Source organism: Callorhinchus milii, unplaced genomic scaffold (assembly GCF_018977255.1).
Source record: "Callorhinchus milii isolate IMCB2004 unplaced genomic scaffold, IMCB_Cmil_1.0 Scaffold13, whole genome shotgun sequence".
NCBI lineage: Eukaryota > Metazoa > Chordata > Chondrichthyes > Chimaeriformes > Callorhinchidae > Callorhinchus > Callorhinchus milii.
The window spans coordinates 18,275,841-18,290,759 of record NW_024704754.1 but is presented as its reverse complement, the minus strand read 5'-3'; the positions used below and the strand labels follow the sequence as shown (position 1 = coordinate 18,290,759).

The following is a 14,919-nucleotide window of genomic DNA, read 5'->3' as shown; positions in this document are numbered from 1 at the left end:
GCCCTACAGTAATTTCAAACGGTTGCTCAACCTCTCACATATCAGCTTCCTATTCATTTGTTCAATAAAAACCGCAGTATTATGTTCAGGATATGCGTCGATACAGAACCTGCGCGTTTCAACAGAAAAGAAGTAAAAGTCTCAGACAGCCTTTCAAGTTACATTTTCTTAATAAAGTTTTCCCTCGTTTGTCGGGAGCTGTTCAGGTCTGAACAGTCGAGTGTCCAGCAAGTTGCAGATCTGTGTAGAAAGAAGGTATGGGGGAAGCAAAGGTTTGCTACTTCTCCTTTGTGGTTTTGAACACAGGAAATGTCAGCTTCTAACTTTGGTGCTCGGATGCTGGCCTGTGCGTGCATCTATCTCCCTCTCAGCCAACGGCAGCTTCTCGAGGGCCAATCAGCTATTTGAATAATGATCCTTGCAACGAAACACGCTGGCACCATAATGCCCACACTGCTCACTCTGCAAGCTGACTATTGCTCACGTGGATGAGACCCTTTAAAAAACACGAGACTTCATTTTGTGATCCACTTTCTTTCGCCTTGACCGCACCGCACGCTGCAGTAAATCGTGTGAAGCGGTTCGAGATGTCTTCCTGCCGTGAAAGGCGCTGGATCAAACGCTAGGGTTATGATTCACGGAAAGCGGCGTAATCAAAAGTTAGAACGGAAAATGTTAAATCTATTCCAAGAGAATTTTGTTTCAAAAAGTCGTCATCAATGGGGCAGATCACAGTAATTTCACGGATCTTTCAGATCACGACTGAAGAAACTTCCTCTTCGGCCATGCTTACGGTCACCCTCCTCTCCTCTCCCCCCACCCCCCCCCACCACCCCAGCTGGGTGTCAGGCTCCGCCACTGCGACCATCGGTGGTCGGGCTTTCATCCTCTCTGCCCCCACACTCTGGAACTCCATCCCACGGTCCCTTGGCCTCGCTCCCTCCCTCGCCTCCATCAAGGCCGGTCTCAAGACCCTTCTCTTCGCCCGTGCCTTTGGTCTCCCTCCCACCTCTCTGCCTTCCCTCACCCCTACCCCACCCCTCCCCCCATGCTCGGGCCCCGACCTGACTGTTCAGCGCTTTTGGGACGTCCTCCCGACGTGAAAGGCGCTCTACACATGTCGTTTTGCTGTTGTCGTTGCAAATGTGCACGCCCCTGTTGAAGCTCGGACTGTACAAGTGCATGTTTAACATCCAAGGATTAACATCTTAGCACATAATTGCACCACTTCTAACAGCGGGCAGCACAAACTCCAGAATACGTTTTACGCAACCGTTTGAGTCAAACCAACATTGTCACACTCCAACGGGGGGAGGAAATGAAATCACACAGTCCCTCCAATCTGACAAATGCACGGTGTTTCACTTGCCAACTCCAGCTGTACATCTACCGTGTTCACAACACGTCACGTTTATGGTACCCAGCACGCAACATATTCCTTTCCACCGCTGCAAGAAGTCGTGAGGTTATGCAGTGGATCTATACTGAATCTATGACTCAATCACGAATCCGGCAATAATCGCAGCCAACACAATATTAATACTTCATGTTTAGGAGGCAGTTCATGACATGATATGGAATACTGAGCATCCACTACGCTCGTAACAACTGGCATCGAAAAAAATATGTGCCTCCTGACTCTACAAACCGAATAAACTGTGAACATTAACAGATAATTGCACTTGTGAGCAAGATCTTCAAAATCAATTCATAACTTTAGGAGCATCTTTGTGGCTGGCTACGTAAAGTATAGGGCTCACCATTCCATCTTACTGAAGCTTTATTTGGGGGAAAAGTACAAATACCACTCTTAAAAACTTACAGCACAGTTGTGTATCTCACGCTCAATTAATTTCATGCCCTGAAACTACCTTCCTGAGGCTGAACAAGTGAGAGATGGCTTTGCTTCTGACCGCAAGGGGCGGGGGCTGGAGGAAGGGGCACATATTTCGGTCGTGCTCTTCGGTTATTCGTGCATAATTATAGAAGTTACCCTGTATAGTGCTGTGAAAATGGAAACGCCCCACTATGCACCACCAACATCAGAGTACAGGCCATTTAGTAGGCGTGTTGAAAATGATGATGGGTTTTGATAGAGCAGCTGGGGAGAAACTGTTTCCGCTGGCGGGTAAGGTCGGTAACCAGAGGACACAGATTTAAAATAATTGGCAAAAGAATCAGAGGGGAGACGAGGAGAATTCTTTTGTTACCCAGAGAATTGTTACGGTCTGGAATGCACTAACTGAAAGGGTGGTGGACGCAGATTCGATAATAGCTTTCAAAAAAGGCCATTGGATGGGTACTTAAACAGGAACAAATGTGCAGAGCTATGGGGTAAGAGGGAGTGGGGTGGGTGTGTGTGGGGGACTAGTTGGTAGCTCTTCCAAAGAATCGGCACAGGCACAGGAATGGTCCCCTTCTGTGCTGTAAGATCTATGATTTGAACGTTTCAGCAAAATCTATGAACACTTGCCAATAATTTACTGCTTTGTATTTGAAATGGCTCGGAAAGTGCTCTGCCAAGTTTTTTTTTTTGATTCCCAATGAAGTCCTATGAAACACTGTGCCAAATGGTCGCTAATGCAATAACTCTACCTACACTTCAGAAAGTGACAACGCAAGCAGAACCGGCCAACAAGCACTGAGCAAAACAGGATATGTATTAGCAGCTTAGAGCAAAGTTGCTAACAAATGGATCTCTTTCTTCATGACCAATGCAACCGGCTCACGTGATCACAGCGACACAGAGAAAAACAAACATCTCAAGAGTAAAATGACCATCGCAAAAATAACATTTTCTACAGAGGTAGTGTTGAATTTAATAATGATAATCCTTGCATCCGATGCAGCACCTTATCACGCTGTCGAGACGTCTCAAAGCGCTTCACAGAATATACTGTAAAGTGGATTGACTGTTGTGGGCCGAACGCAGCAGCCAATTCAGCACAGCAGCGTCACGCAAGTTTTGAAACTGGAATGAGACTTTTGAATTAAACAATGCAGTTTGGGTTATCAAAAGTTGGAACTTTTTATTTTAAGCAACAGTTACAAGTCTGCCTCGTCTCCCACGTCTTCAGTTTCCTCTCTGGCTCTACAGTGTAACTTTTCCAAGATCACCCTTCACAGAATAATTCACAGGTCCACTTCACTCAAAGTACTACGTTTAATTGTCTAACGGGGCCGAAATGTTTACAATCCCCATTCTATCTAAAGACTGGTTGGGGAGCAAGTGGAGCGAATAGGGCTTGTGATCCTCATTATGCAGACAATAATTTTGAGGGCAGGTCAGACTTAAAAGTGTGCACCGTAAGAGGAATACTTGCAAAGTTACCTTGGGCCAAAGTAAGATTACATTTCAATGTAGATGCAACTGCTGGAACAATGCTCTTGAACATGAATCACACAGCAACTTCATTATTGTCAACCATACCAATCTCAAGACCCTCTTATTAACCGCTTCTTCCATCCCAACCCTCCCTACCCTCCCTCCCTCCTACCCCAACCCTCCCTCCCTCCTACCCAACCCTCCCTCCATCCTCCTCCTAACCCCAACCCTCCTCCCTCAACCCAACTCCCTCCATCCTCCCTCCTACCCCAACCCTCCCTCCCTCCTACCCCAACCCTCCCTCCATCCCTCCCTCCTACCCCAACCCTCCCTACCCCCCCTCCTCCCTCCTACCCCAACCCTCCATCCCTCCTACCCCAACCCTCCCTCCCTCCTACCCCAACCCTCCCTACCCTTCATCCCTCCTACTCCAACCCTCCCTACCCTCCATCCCTCCTACCCCAACCCTCCCTCCATCCCTCCTACCCCAACCCTCCCTACCCTCCATCCCTCCTATCCTGTGAAGCGCTTCGTGCAGTTCTCAATGACGTGATAAGGCGCTGGTATCAAATGCAAGGATGATTATTGTCGTCATAAAGGAGAATTCAGAGTGAAACAAAACGCTGAGATTCCGCACAGGCTCCGCGAGTTGGAGTCGGCAGACAAAGAGGCCATGAGCACTGCAGGTTTACGAAGGAACAGATGCACCGGTACAGCAAGAACAAAACTGAACACACCCCACCATTTGCTGCTTTGCAAAGAGCCAACAGCTTAAGACAAGTCATTCTGCCTTGTCAGCCCGGACGGAGTGCAGTCTTGCTCTGCGAGGCCACGTGCAGTAACAAGGGTCGCTTTCCACCACCCCAGAACAGCTCCGAAACGAAGAGGCCCCTCACAAATACCGATCAGCTGATTAGGCTTTGGGCTGGTTTACCACTGAGCCGACACTAACATAAGTTCACTTGACCCCTGCCGCCCGCAATATTTAACATTCCAGAAGCTTTCATTCAGCGTTTCTGCCTCCGCACTCCCAACTCATTGCCTTGAAAATGTTCTTCGGCCAAGAATATAGCACTTCTCAATGATCACGTCTGCCTCGCTCAAGGGCATGAGTCACTACCCCAGTGCCCTCCTCACTGGTCCCCAGCTCCACCTCCCACAACTGATTCAGAACACCGCCGCCCACACTAAAGAGACCGTACCCCCCCGCCACCCCCTCCATCACACCAGCCCTCACTTGGCTCCACTGGCTCCCTATCACAGAACGGATCGATTTCAAGATCCTCTCACTCGTCTACAAATCCCTTCATGCCTTGGCACTCCCCTACCTCTCCGACCTGCTTACCCCCCCCCCCCCACTCCACTACCCGCTGCCTCCGCTCGGCTGTCTCTGGCCTCCTGCTTGTCCCTCCTCTTCCGCTCCACTATTGGTGGCCGCGCTTTCAGCCACTACTCCCCGAAGCTTTGGAACTCTCTCCCCCAATCCCTCCGCCTTGCCGCCTCTTTCCCCTCTTTTCGATCACGACTGAAGACCTCGCTCTTCGACTGTGCTGACGGTCACCTCCTCCCGCCCCTCGGCTCGGCGCCAGACTCCGCCACCGTTAAGTCCTCCTAGACCCTGCCACCGTGGAGGGGGGGCCGTGTAAATTGCAAGTTATAGCTGCTGTTGTCACTTCTTTTAGCATTTCCACCATTCCCTTTGTTTCACGCAGCCAACGGCACTTCATATGTGTGCGCCTTTCTGTGATTGCGTCCGTTAAACAACATCAAATTGAAAGGGAATGCCAGAAGATGCGTTAAGCAACAGGTTTGGGATAACAGGAGGCATTGCCTCCCACTTGATGGCAATAAACGTGAATGCGTCCAATCTGCTCACGTCAGAGAATGCAGAGAATGCTCCAATGCCTTGTGCCGAGTGGTACAGCATAACACCAACTGAGCAACGTTCCAGAAGGAGCTTTTGTGTTTAAGCAAATTCCATCCAAGCACAACCCAAACAACATCTCGCATTGAACAGAATGGCCAATTTTTTTAAATTTTTTTTTTAAAAACGAGCCAGAATATTAGTGCTTTTCAAAAGTGCACACTGTAGAGATGTTTTTTTTTAAACGGGTTACACACTGCGTGTAGTGGGACGGTTTGTTAACGGTTCACTAGTGCTCCATTCACTCGGGGCAGTTCAACAGAAAAGAAACCGACGTAAAAAATAGGTCACCCGTCCTGAGCTAAAGAGAAACTGCGCGCCAGAGTAACACAGGAACCGGAACCACAACCTCAACGCACAGGCGCTCACACGCCCTTCCACAGTACAATCCACAGCAAAGGATGCAATAGATCAATCAAAGTTTAATCCCATCGCAGCCTTTGGAAATTTTGACACAGGCTCACAAACGTCGCCTGGATTCAAATCCATTTATCAAGGCAGTCAAAGTCACTCAGTCTACTCTGCAATTATTTTCCGCCGGGCTGTGTCCCCAATTGGCTGGTTGGCAGGTACACTGAGATATTGTTTTTCTCGGAGTCTTATAAATTATACATCCCACGCGAGAGTAGATCAATTTCGCAGCCCAGAGAAGCTGCAGGCAACACATCTAACAAACAACGGAAGTACAATCAAAATATTGAATTATTGAAAGCGTAATATGTTGATTTTCCAAGTAGTGATATTAAATAAAAAAGTACACACTGATAGATACCACCAGCAAACATTTATGCAAATATTTCATCAACAGAAAAGTAAAGATTGCACATTATAAAATGACTGTATCATTCCCCCCCTACACATAATTTGAAAACTGGTGCTTATTCGGAATTTGGGACAAAATCCGATGATCAGATCGGTTCTGCATATTGCGGTTCACGCAAATTACACACTTGAAATGGAAAGACCTTTTTTTTAAGTGCGTTTTTCTAATCCAGAAACCATCATCACATAATTGTTTTCAAATTGTGTATCTATCACTTCTTGCAAACACAAGTTTTCTAAACCGCAGACTTTTTGACCCTAACTATCAATTTTGATTGTAATTATCAGTTAATACTTAATGTAAATCAGTGAGCGTTAACTCAGGGCTCTGGGACGCTACCCTGGGTGGGGGGGGGGGGGGGGAGCGCTGTATAAAGGAAAGTTGTTGTTGAAACAAAACGCAATAAAGAGGTAAATCCAAGATCGGAAATTTTATGTATCTAAATGTCTGCAGAAACCTGCGTAAATCCATAAGAATCTGCGGTGGATTCCGACACTGCAGTGCAAGATTTCTGCCAGTTTCCGCCAAACAAGACTTAAATACCACAACGTTACGGTGGTGGATATTTAAAGGAAGGACGCTTAAAATGGCTTAGACTGGAATTCTTATGCCAGTATATAAGCAAATAAAAGCACACTTCTAAGAACGAAATATACCACGTCAATATAAAGATGAAAAACGAACACGTTAAGTGGCACGATCCACAGTGTGATGGCATTCAAGCATACGTCGGCCAGTTTAACATATAAATCCCGCAAAATGGAAACTAAGCCGATGAAATACACCCGCACCACAGTGCCAGGACTCTAATGATCAGATCAGCTGAAACGAGTCTTGAGGAGAAGGATTTCTGGAGGGAGTTTTAAACCGCCGAGTTTAAACAACAGCTGCGTTTCCAAGAAAAAAGATTTATTCTGCGGGAACGAGATTAGCGAAACGCGGCAGCGCAGTCTAGGGATTGAACGGCAAATGGAATGTGGACAAACCTCAGTGTACTTATTTTAATTGCATCACAAACTTTAATCAGCCTAAAATGGAAGATATTGTGGTTACTGCATTCACTTCCTCCATTAATGTTGGAGGCTCTATTCGAAATACATCAGCAATGAGAGCCTGTTTCTCACAATCCAGACAGAACAGGCGCATGTTTGGAGCAAGCAGATAGATCAAGAAGGATAAATCAGTCACCGCAATAGATCCAAATCAAGTTAAAAGACAGAAAATCTATAGTGCACATGTTCGGAACTGTTGCACAAAAAATAAGTTTGATTTTCGAAGCATTTTGCTTCTGTTTCTTAATGTCTTATTTATCTGAGTATTATCGGATGCTGGATCCATTTAAATGTTCAACACTGAGGTGAATAGATAGGTAATTTGCTAGGTAAGGGTATCAAGGGATAATAATAATAATATGGTGCTAAAGGCAGGTAATTGGAGTTGAGGTACAGATCAACCACGATTTTATAGGATGGCAGAACAGACTCGAAAGGCTGAATGGCCTACTCCTGTTCCTATGTTCCTATAAGTGTAATATAAATTGTGCCGCTTTTCTCCCACAAAATATACAGTCAATACACTTTGCAGTATATTCGAAGCGCTTTGAGATACCTCGAAGACATGATAAGGCGCTATATCAAATGCAAGAATTATTATTATTATAATCCTACCCAAGGAAGGCTAAAGCTCGAGACGGAAACCATTATCATAATTAAATGGTTGAGCTAAAAGAACACCTTCAGAAAACACAAGACAACAGGATCAGAGCAAGAAATTAAAGGCGAGGAAGATAATGACTATTTACCTGCTGTGTCTTTCAGCATATTGCTTTCATAGCTTAGAATCTGATCTGCTAATTATTTGCTGCACGTTGCTTTGGTTGAGAACAAGAGTACACAACCAGTCCAAAAGTATGTGCTTAAGCCTAGTGGCTGGTAATAATCAATTAACATTGCACAGTTTACAATTAAGTGTGGAGCGGTCGGTTCCCAATTGGTGCACTGTGCTTCAAACCGTTTTGGTATGAAGTTGAATTGCTCTTTCGAAGAGCTGGCACAGGCGCGATGGGCCGAATGGCCTCCTTCTGTACTGTAGGGTTCCATGGCATCCGCACAACGGGTGCAATGATATACGAGCAAATTCTCCAATTGTGCAACTGTGCCCCATTTGAACCTGTACGGTTATTATCTTATTATTAAGATTTTTACAGTAGGAGTTTTCAAAAAATAGTATGCAATAGGGCCTGTGTTTTTACAGCATATCTTGCTCTTGGGGAATGTTCTGCGCCAGAAAATGAGTTATAACTTTTTTTNAACGTTCTACGCCAATGTCATATTTTTCAGTTGATGAAGGTGACGAAGATGATTCATTGGGATAGTCCCCCACCCTCTCTCCACCCCCAGGAAAACAATGGGATGAGCTGTCAGGGAAAAGATCAGTGGGAATGTGAACCCACACATTCCCACTGTTTGTAAACTGGAACCTCTGACTCACAGTATTGTACTTCCTTTTTTTTAAACAATAGTCTACTTGACTGTATGACTTCTCGTCTAAGTATAAGTCCCCATCCGTCACTTCAGGAATCAGGCAGAAAGTACAGATCACTTAAATTGTTATGCGTCACACTTCCATTCTACAAAGAGTTACCATTCCGCATAACTGAACCAGCAGATAGATAGCCTTCGAATGTATTCCTGAAAAACTAGTCTGTGCAGAAATGAGATCATGCCGAATAAATGCACTCAAGAGACAAGCATAAAGGGTACACTTGTCCACTGTCGGACTCGTAGGCTCTCACTCCAGCGCAACAGCTGAGGTTGAGTGCCGCATTTTCAGAGGTACCATCTTTCGGAACAGACTTTAAACCACTGATATTTCGGAAAGGTGTTGAAACACCCAGTGTCACGACGAGAAGGGAGAGCAGTAAACTTCCAGCCCAGGGCAGAATGAATAACTCTAGCAGGTGACACAGAAACTTGGAAAGGTGTCAAATCTGCAGAGGTTTTGTAAGACAGAGGAAACGCCTGTGTCCTTTATCAAATTGATATCACGCTTGTTTATTTATAAGCAAAACAGAACTCGGGGACTCTTTTTTTTTAAAAAGAAAAGCAGCGTTATCTTGAAAATAGCAGTGTTAAAGCAACAGGATTGGTACCTAAACTGTGCAGCTATTAATGAAAGAGTTGCAACTCATCTCGAAGATTAGATAATGTCTCGCTCTCAATTCAGTGTAACTTCCTGTTTATGGCAGAGACACTGCACATTCCACTACAAAGAAACCCTTTATATTTAGTTCACAAAGCGGTTTGATGATCCTTCATTCACTCACTCACTGCAAACTCTGAACAGCAAATGGCCTACAATTAACTATCATCCACCACGATCATATTTCACCCTCAGGTGGAATTCTGAAGATGATTATTCTCAGTACACCTGTATGCCCCGAACTCTTTTGGGGCGTTGAGGATTCCCTGGGGGGGGGGGGGGGGAGATGTATGTCGCAGTGAGGTAGTGTGATGGACAGCGTCACACCTGGTCCTCTCGTTGCTTGCGATTGTCGAAATTTTACAAGAACGAGCACGCCAAAAAAGATTTTTTTTTCCACAATGTATGCATCTCGCTCGGGTGCCTGTGCGGAAGGCCCCGGCCTGCCGGCAACTATGTAAACAGATTTGTGGTCTTGCAGTTAGTTTGGAGAAGAGGTTGTCTGAGGACGTTTCTGTTTCAAAAGGGAAAGCGCTGGTGGTTGCCATGATCTGATTTGCGTGTGGAAATCCCCGTTAAACACAATGTGGTGTACAGGAAACTCAGAAGTTTGATTCAATCAGGTCTCTAGGAATCTCCAATTAACCTGATGGGCGAAGGGTCATCACTGGTGTAGCGCTGGACAATGTCGACTAGAAGGTCCCAGTATCAAGTTCCAATTGGTATTGATATCAGTCAGGGCCTACGATTGGCCTCAGGACCCTGGGTTAGGGAGGAGAAAACTCAAAAGGGGTTTCCATCACTCACAGTCAAGGCTACTTGGCCAAAATACTATGAGGACAACAAACAGCCTTCTATGGAACAATATCGGAATAATACCCGAGTACGAGAGAAAAGGAGTTACAGTATATTCTGTGAAGCGCTTTGAGACGTCTCAACCACGTGATAAGGCGCTGTATCAAATGCAAGGATTATTACTGTATTAAACACCTTCTGGAGAGAAGAGAGCAGAGAAAAAGTTAAGTTCCAATTTTTTCCCCCATTGTTTTCTCATAAAATTGACTTCCATCCAACACGAAATTCAGATGCGGAGATTGAAAAGTCTTTCACTGAATCCAACCATCAATAATTGATGTTATTATGACCGCACCCCACCCCAAAAAGAGCTTATCCTCCTCAAATTGAACGTTTTAAAATTCCAATTGCAACTGAAAAGCATTAACTTCCTCATCTCTTCAGCAATTGAGATAATCAGAAATATTGTGAGGGTTGTTGAAGGCTGTTAAGCAAACCCAACGGTCAAACAGGCACTAATATTTCTAACGCAATAGGTTAGGGTTCCTTGAAATTTTCGAGTTGAATGAAGTAGCCAAAGATAATTACTGAGTGGCAGCTCCCCAAATATAATTTGCTCAAAATACGACTCGTGCTAATTTAAATACATCTGCCCTTCTTATCACGCTTAAGCAGCATGCACGGCGCTCGGGGAGAGAGCCAGTCAGGTGCGAATCAGTGAGTGCGAGAAATACTAAGCCGGACGTCCTCCATTGGCACGAAGAGCAAATATAAAAAGAAACCCACTTCCATCACGAGAATAGAACGGCGGCATGCAGCAGAACCTTGGATAAGTACCCCCCCCACCCCACCCCACCCCCCCCCCCGCCCCCGCGTGCACCTCGATTGGTAAGAGCGCAACAGGCGGAGGTAGCAAATCGTCAAAAAAAAAAACAACAATCACTCTTATTTTTTTCCAAACGCAAGAAAATAAGCAAAACGTTCGAGGGTGTCTGAGGGAGGAGACCCCAAAGGTCGCAAGGTCTCCAAGCGATTTACGGGTGATTACTCTCGAGCCCGAGTGACCTCTCGGTGGGCCGAACGCCGCGGGCAGCCGGTCCGCGCGCCAGCCCGGTCGGTGGAGGGTGGAAAAAAAACCCCCACCACTGGGAGAGACTTCCCTCGCTTTCCGAACCGGGTCACCAGATCTCGAGAGTCCACCTAAGTAAAGGTTTGCCGTCTGCCGTAAGAAGGAAGGATGCTGACCCCCCACCGCGGCTCCCCTGGAGCGTCAGCCTGGACTGGACTGGACTGGACTGACAGCAGACTGACTGCTGCTGCTGCTGTTGTTGTTGTTGTTGTGCTGTTCAGTGTAGTGACTGTGCGTCTTGTAAGCGAGTGCACAACCTCCTCCTCCCACCCCCCCCCCCCCAGCACACGGGCAGAGACAGAAATAAAGAAGGAAAGGGGAGAAAGAAAGAAGGAATGAGATGAAAGGTGAAGTGAATAAAGGAAGAAAGAAGGAGAGGGAAAGACAGACAGAGAGAGAGAGAGAGTTGGTGTGAAGGTGAAGGAGGGGGAGAGGGAGTGAGAGTGGCAGTGAAGGTGAAGGAGGGGGAGAGGGAGTGAGAGTGGCAGTGAAGGTGAAGGAGGGAGATAGGAAGGGAGAGGGGGAAGGAGTGAGAGTGGCAGTGAAGGTGAAGGAGGGAGAGAGTGAGTGAGAGTTGTGGTGAAGGTGAAGGAGGGAGAGAGTGAGTGAGAGTGGCAGTGAAGGTGAAGGAAGGAGAGAGGGAGTGAGAGTGGCAGTGAAGGTGAAGGAGGGAGAGAGGAAGGGAGAGGGGGAAGGAGTGAGAGTGGCGGTGAGGGTGAAGGAGGGAGAGAGTGAGTGAGAGTGGCAGTGAAGGTGAAGGAGGGAGAGGGGAAGGGAGAGGGGGAAGGAGTGAGAGTGGCGGTGAGGGTGAAGGAAGGAGAGAGGGAGTGAGAGTGGCAGTGAAGGTGAAGGAAGGAGAGAGGGAGTGAGAGTGACAGTGAGGGTGAAGGAGGGAGAGAGGAAGGGAGAGGGGGAGAGTGAGTGAGAGTGGTGGTGAAGGTGAAGGAGGGAGAGAGGGAGTGAGAGTGGCAGTGAAGGTGAAGGAAGGAGAGAGGGAGTGAGAGTGACAGTGAGGGTGAAGGAGGGAGAGAGGAAGGGAGAGGGGGAAGGAGTGAGAGTGGCAGTGAAGGTGAAGGAAGGAGAGAGGGAGTGAGAGTGAAGGTGAAGGAGGGAGAGAGGGAGTGAGAGTGGCGGTGAGGGTGAAGGAAGGAGAGAGGAAGGGAGAGGGGGAGAGGGAGTGAGAGTGGCGGTGAGGGTGAAGGAGGGAGAGAGGAAGGGAGAGGGGGAGAGTGAGTGAGAGTGGCGGTGAAGGTGAAGGAAGGAGAGAGGGAGTGAGAGTGAAGGTGAAGGAGGGAGAGAGGGAGTGAGAGTGGCGGTGAGGGTGAAGGAGGGAGAGAGGAAGGGAGAGGGAGAGAGGGAGTGAGAGTGGCGGTGAGGGTGAAGGAGGGAGAGAGGAAGGGAGAGGGAGAGAGGGAGTGAGAGTGGCGGTGAGGGTGAAGGAGGGAGAGAGGAAGGTAGAGGGGGAGAGTGAGTGAGAGTGGCGGTGAAGGTGAAGGAAGGAGAGAGGGAGTGAGAGTGGCAGTGAAGGTGAAGGAGGGAGAGAGGGAGTGAGAGTGGCGGTGAGGGTGAAGGAGGGAGAGAGGGAGTGAGAGTGGCGGTGAGGGTGAAGGAGGGAGAGAGGGAGTGAGAGTGGCGGTGAGGGTGAAGGAAGGAGAGAGGGAGTGAGAGTGACAGTGAGGGTGAAGGAGGGAGAGAGGAAGGGAGAGGGGAGAGTGAGTGAGAGTGGCGGTGAAGGTGAAGGAAGGAGAGAGGGAGTGAGAGTGAAGGTGAAGGAGGGAGAGAGGGAGTGAGAGTGGCGGTGAGGGTGAAGGAGGGAGAGAGGAAGGGAGAGGGGGAGAGTGAGTGAGAGTGGCGGTGAAGGTGAAGGAAGGAGAGAGGGAGTGAGAGTGAAGGTGAAGGAGGGAGAGAGGGAGTGAGAGTGGCGGTGAGGGTGAAGGAAGGAGAGAGGGAGTGAGAGTGACAGTGAGGGTGAAGGAGGGAGAGAGGAAGGGAGAGGGGGAGAGTGAGTGAGAGTGGCGGTGAAGGTGAAGGAAGGAGAGAGGGAGTGAGAGTGACGTGAGGTGAGGAGGGAAGAGGAAGGGAGAGGGGAGAGTGAGTGAGAGTGGCTGAAGGTGAAGGAAGGAGAGAGTGAGTGAGAGTGGCGGTGAGGGTGAAGGAGGGGGAGGGGGGAGTTTGGTGACTTACGAACTTGCTCCTCCTCTCCCCCTCCTCGAGGCCGCGCTTGGCTTTGCTGGACTTGCTGTCCCTGTCCTTGTCTTTGCCGCGGGCCGGGCCCTGGGCCTGGGCCTGGGCCTGGGGGTCCCCGCGCTGCCACTCCATCCTCAGCCCCGGGCCTAGCGCTCAGGCTCCCGGCGCCGACCTCACGGGAGAGAGTGAGTGACTGAGTGAGTGAGAGAGAGAGAGAGAGAGGCGGGGAATCAGGAGGGGATCAGCACAGACACAGAGAGAGGGGGGGGCAGGGGGGGCGGGGCTATGTGGGGGGCGTGGCTGTGGTGCGGGGCGGGGCTATGTGGGGGCGTGGCTGTGGTGTGGGGGCGTGGCTGTGGTGTGGGGGCGTGGCTGTGAGGGGCGTGGCCATGTGGGACGCTGTGGTGGGGGGCGGGGCTATATTGGGATGGGCGGGGCCGCAGTCGCATGGTGGGCGGGGCTAAGGTGGGGGTCAGGGTGGGCGGGGCTGGGTTGTGGGGTCAGGGGGCGGGCTTGGCTGGGGTTGGTGGGGGGGGGGGGTCACCCCTTCAACAGGGAGGCTCTCAGCACTGAGTGAGTGTGTACAGCCACTGAGAGACGGGGGGGGCACTGAGAGAGGGGGGACACTGAGAGAGGGGGGGGGGGGACACAGCCACTGAGAGAGGGGGGGGGCACTGAGAGGGGGGAGGGTGACACTGAGAGAGGGGGGGACACTGAGAGAGGGGGGACACTGAGGGGGGGGGGGAACACAGCCACTGAGAGGGGGTGGGGGGAGGGACACTGAGAGGGGGGGGGGGGGGACACAGCCACTGAGAGGGGGGGGGGGGACACAGCCACTGAGAGAGGGGGGGGCACTGAGAGAGGGGGAGGGTGACACTGAGAGAGGGGGGGGACACTGAGAGGGGGGGACACTGAGAGGGGGGTACACAGCCACTGAGAGAGGGGGGGGGGGCACTGAGAGAGGGGGGGCGCACTGAGAGGGGGGGGACACACAGCCACTGAGAGAGGGGGGGAGGCACTGAGAGAGAGGGGGGGTACACAGCCACTGAGAGGGGCGGGGGTGGGGGGGGGGTACAGAGCACACAGAGAGAGTGGACACAGAGCGCACACGACTGCACAGTGACCCGGCGTCAGTACACTGCAGCGCACAGCTCACACCGTGCAGTCTGTGCTGTGTGTACACACTGTATGTGCTGCATATCATTGTGCGCGCGCGAGCCTGCGCGCGTACAGCGTGTGTCACCGTTGTAGCGAGCGGGTTGACACGCAGAGTGACACACATCACGCAGCCTACGCTCACACTGCGCACTCTGTATATGAGCCCAACCCCCCCCCCCCCCCGGTCATGAAGGGCGCTGTGTAAATGCAAGTTATTGTTGCTGTATTTAGCACACAGAGACGCACAACGCGCGCACGCGCACACACAGACACACACACGCACATAGACACACACGCGCGCACAGACACACGCGCACACAGACACGCACACGCACATAGACACACACGCGCGCACAGACACACACAGACACACACGC

The 14,919-nt window shown here is 49.7% G+C and overlaps 1 protein-coding gene across 2 annotated transcripts in view; it reads right to left on the bottom strand.

Annotated features, from left to right (window-relative positions):
* LOC103184115 (protein diaphanous homolog 1) overlaps positions 1–13,584 on the bottom strand; it is a 120,344-nt gene extending 106,760 nt beyond the window's left edge. For both annotated transcript variants that reach the window (XM_042339834.1, XM_042339835.1), the window contains exon 1: positions 13,382–13,584. In XM_042339834.1, coding sequence (XP_042195768.1) covers positions 13,382–13,516 — 135 coding nt within the window. In that variant the 5' untranslated portion in view covers positions 13,517–13,584. The remainder of the gene's footprint in view (positions 1–13,381) is intronic.
* Between the last annotated feature and the right edge of the window lie 1,335 nt (positions 13,585–14,919).